Below are 4,487 nucleotides of genomic sequence, written 5' to 3'. Positions count from 1 at the left end.
ATGTCAAAGGGTTTTTACAAGTCAAGAAAACAGCAGAAATGTTTAGGAACAGACAGAGAAATGTTTTGGCCAAGTGAGAAACACTGCAGGTGCCAGTTTTCTTATTTACTGTCTGAGAGTTTTAAAAACACGACAGCCCGTTCTAACAACTTGTTTTTGACTGTCTCTGACTTTTGACCGACATCACTCTTTCTCATTTCAGACAGAAGATCAAAATGCATAATTACTTTGTAAAATAGACATTTAACTTGATTTCTAATTTAAATGAGGATTAAAAAATCATTAATACTGTTTCACAGTTGATTTAAAATGAGTGGTTCACTTCAACATTTAAAAATGGTATGAACTAAACACACTTTTGATTATCAAGATATTGTAAAATAGTGATGATAATATAAAAAAGAGAGTGTTCTTTCAATTGATTAGTTCAGGATGCAATTAGAAAGCCTCTGGATGAGCTCATTTGTATTTCTGGATTCAAATCAATGAAATAACAGTTCCTGTCCCATGAAAATCTTCAGAGGCAGGTTTTGGTCGGAGGCCTAGTCCACTACACTGGAGACCTGTCCAGAATGTACCCCGCCCTTCGCACAATGATTGCTGGATGTGGGCACCGGCGACCCCCGTGACACAAAATAGAAGAAGCAGGTAAAGATAATAGATGGATGGATTTCTCACTATATTTGGAAGAAGCAGCACCAAAAAGTTATGTTCTTTATCCTCACTAAGCCAAAGCATTTAGGAGACCTATCTCTGCCCAGTCTACAGTTGTATTATCGTCAGCACAACTTAGGATGTAAACTTGGTTCATGAACATCCCCGATGGTTGGGTCTCAAATCTCAGTCTTGTTTCACTAGAAGACTCCCTTCTTTGATTACTAACAGATGAGTTAGACAACCTTAAGCTCAACATGTTTGTCAACAACACACTGTGTTTGGTGAGACATGAAGGAATACTTTAATAGTTAACCTCCCTCTGACTCTGGACCTTCTAGTGTTAGTCTGGCAGAGTGGACACCAAAAGGCTTGTCAAACCTCTCAGACATCTTTGTTCTGTTAAATCATTCAAACACGTCAGGGCTGATTTTAATATTTCCTGTTAATTTTTTTTTTATATAATATCTTCAAATCTGTCTCTTCACAGTGACTTAAAGTTAGAAGGGATCGGCACGGAACTGTCAGAGCTAGAAAACAATCATTTTGACCTAATCTTTTAAAGGACTGATCTCCAAGCTTCATTCTGAAACTTCTGGATGACTCTTTGAAGCCATTATGGGTGTGACCTGAGCATGATGGTCCCACAGACTGGGTCAAGATCTGCAACAGAGTTTTCCACATATCTACTTCGATGCATGAACAAAACTTTACACTTTACCACACGTATTACACACCTGTTCACATCCAGTTTAAGGTTCCCGACACAGCCAATCTGCTATAAATGCAGGATACACAATAAATTTCTCCATTAATTTTGATAAAAGGTTTTCTTTAGCCACATCTCATGTGGTGGAACGAGATTGAGTACACAGGGTCCCAGTTACATCCAACATGTTGCCATCCAGACCTTCTGGTAGGAGTTTGTTCTGTGACCCAGTTCACTTGTGAACGAGTTTCACAGATTCCTGCCTTTTAAACCAAACCTTAGACAAGCTTTGACACAAATAAGTTTCTGCCATATCACACACACACACACACACACACCTTCCTGTAACAGTCAACAGTGCAGCTCCTTCAGTAGACACGTGGCCGTCGCAGATTTCTGCCTTTATCCCTTAAGTTGAACTTATGACCCTTTCCTGCAGAGACCCAGACTCATCTGTCCCTAGAAAGAACGTTAGCCGTCTTATTGTCATCTTTCAACACTCAAGTTTAGTTTGGGGTGGGATTTCATTTGCCTATGGTCTACCATTTCTAAAATAAACCAAAAAATATGGATCTCTCATTTCTTCTTTAAAATGAGATGTCATTTAGTAAAGACAGACATGGAGCATTGGCATCTCACACCTGACTGACATTTTAAAGTTACATCTTCATTAACAGGACTTGATGTGCACGAGTGCACAGAAACGACTGGTCTCTGCAGGAATATGCAGATATATAAAGTTTAACATCACTTCAGTGCAAACGAAGTCAGTTGAAAAATGCAATAAAAAGCCTAGTTTAAAAATGTTTATTTACAATGCACAGTTTAGACACTTCATTTATGCAGCTTATCATTAATGTACAGTTAAAAACAAAAACCCAGAGATTAGTCCCAACTGGACTCAGACTTCCTGTTCAGAGCTCCTGGACTGAGAAATGAACAGGTCCAGTTCTGCTCGACCTGCTGACGGACAGGTCAAACAATAAAAATAAAATATAAATTGGGGGGGTTAATTACAAATTCCTCCAAGTACAGAAAGTAAATAAAAAATTTAAAAAAGTATAAAAGTTTGGAGCGCTTGTGTTGTGGTTTTGGACGGGCTGAGGTTTCAGACAGCCCTGCTGTCCCAGACCTCGTGGGTCTTGGGGCTCTCCAGCTGCTGCAGGGTCAGAAGCAGGTCACTCAGGTGCTGGCTGGAGAAGGTGAAGGCGTTGTGGACTGGGGATGGGGTTGATGGAGGAGACGAAGACGTGGAGGAGGTGCAGTCTGGGGACAGGCTGTCGGAGCTTCTCATCTTGCTGGGGAGGCCGTGCTGGAAGCGGCAGCGCGTCCCGTACAGGCAGAACCCGAAAGAGCTGAAGGTGTGGCACAGGGCCCCTCGGGGCTTCCACTCTCGAGGTAGGTCTTGGACGGTCTTCTCACCATCAGCTGAAATGCTCTTCTCCACTTCTCCATCCTCTACGTGCAGGAAGTTGCAGCGCGGGCCGAAGGGACAGACCCCGAAGGAGCTGAAGGTGCGACAGGGGACGTTCCTGCGGCAGTGCTGGACCTGTCGCTGCTCTGATGGACTGTGGACAAACAGGCAGCGGTTGCCATAGTAACAGTAGCCAGTAGTGTGGTATCTGCGGCACAAGGCCGTCTTGTACTTCGGGTGGCGGAAGGGGATGTGCAGCTCATGGAGGCCATGGGCGAACTGGCAGCGGTCAGCATAGCTGCAGGAGCCGGACGTAGCGTAGCTGGTACACAGCTCGGTTTTGTAGCGGGTGGAGGACACCCAGGGGGCATCTGTAGGGCTGTAGGGCCCCACCTGGGGGAGCAGAGCCTTTGTTAAGGACAGGTCACTTCCACTGCTGCCCTCAGACTCCTCACTGCACAGCAGGTTGTCCACCAACTCCTCATCATGACAGGAAGGCAGGAGCAGGTCGTCACTGTTGTCCTGGGGGAGGACAGAGACATCGAAACTGAAGTTAAACCAAAACACATGGCCTTACATCTTCGCGATAAACGAATCCATTAATCGCATGATAAATGAAAATTATCTACCTCATTTTCATGTATCGGCTTTGTTTCTTCGTGTCTACTGAAGACACTGAATGACAAAAAGCTCAACTTCAGTGCTCTTCACTGACCCCTCCCTTTCTCTTAATTCCGTTTTAACCATCCAAAAATCACATTTTTGGATGGTTAAAAGCAGCTAAGCTATGAGCTAAGCCAACAAGCCGACCTGGGGGGTGGGGGTGGATAACCACCATCTTGTCAAAGCTCCAAAATTCATGGTTGAAACTTGTGCCTTCATGTAAAAAGTTGTTTCGCTGAAGAAAGGCGAGAACTTGTTTACTGATTTTTTAAATTTTTTTTATTTATTTAAAGCTTTGTGTGAAAAATGCTTTGCTAAAGAGCTCAAACCACAGCGTCCGCCATTTTGAGAGCCGTAAAAAAAAGGAGACAGTCCATGTCAAGTTAAGAGGTCTCTCTTTCATTTTTCTTACTCCCTCACTATCCATCCTTCGGTTCAGTCTTATACTGCCATCCAGTGGTCAAAAAAAAAAAAAAAAAAAAAAAAAAAAAGGTACTACACAACAATTAACCAATATGCTGGTGAAGATTCTCAGTCATCCAGGACATGATGAATTCAAAAAGCATTCAATACAAAAATAACTGGACTTTATTTGTAACAGAAGACGTTTCGCTCCTCATCCGAGGAGCTTTCTCAATTCAAAGAGCAGAGAGTGAGAGATACAGGTTATAAGGCTGAGTGAGATAAGACACACACACACACACGACACACATATGTAGATTGGCAGTTCACACCTAAAAACCTAGAACAGTAGGTCTTTGTTCCTCTAATTCACAGATGAGGCCCCCTCTGTTCCCATCAGGTGTGAAAACCGGCTGGGGATCTGTTTTTAAAGTTGCATTATACGTTTTTGAAAGTGGAAATCTGAGACCTCCTCCTCTGTTAAGAGACGGCTTTTCTCTTTTTACATAAATTACTTCCTTCACCCCCCTCTCAAACCATCTGTGTTCTCGGTCCAAAATGTGCACATTTTGGTCCTCAAAAGAGTGTCCCTTATCTGTGAGGTGGAGGTGAACAGCTGAGTCTTGTCCTGTGGACCTGGCTCTC

General features: G+C 43.1%; 1 protein-coding gene across 1 annotated transcript; it reads right to left on the bottom strand.

Moving 5' to 3' along the window:
- Positions 1–2,160: 2,160 nt before the first annotated feature.
- On the bottom strand, positions 2,161–3,417 carry cth1 (cysteine three histidine 1). The gene is made up of 2 exons (XM_037681668.1): positions 3,407–3,417; positions 2,161–3,324 (listed from the first exon to the last, which is right to left on the bottom strand). Exons 1-2 carry the CDS (start codon positions 3,415–3,417, stop codon positions 2,472–2,474), a joined length of 864 nt encoding a protein of 287 aa, XP_037537596.1. The 3' UTR covers positions 2,161–2,471.
- Positions 3,418–4,487: the final 1,070 nt, after the last annotated feature.

This window comes from Nematolebias whitei, chromosome 1 (genome assembly GCF_014905685.2).
Source record: "Nematolebias whitei isolate Nwh7 chromosome 1, NemWhi1, whole genome shotgun sequence".
In the NCBI taxonomy this organism is placed as follows: domain Eukaryota; kingdom Metazoa; phylum Chordata; class Actinopteri; order Cyprinodontiformes; family Rivulidae; genus Nematolebias; species Nematolebias whitei.
Note: the sequence above shows the minus strand (reverse complement) of the source record. Positions and strands in the feature narration are given on the sequence as shown.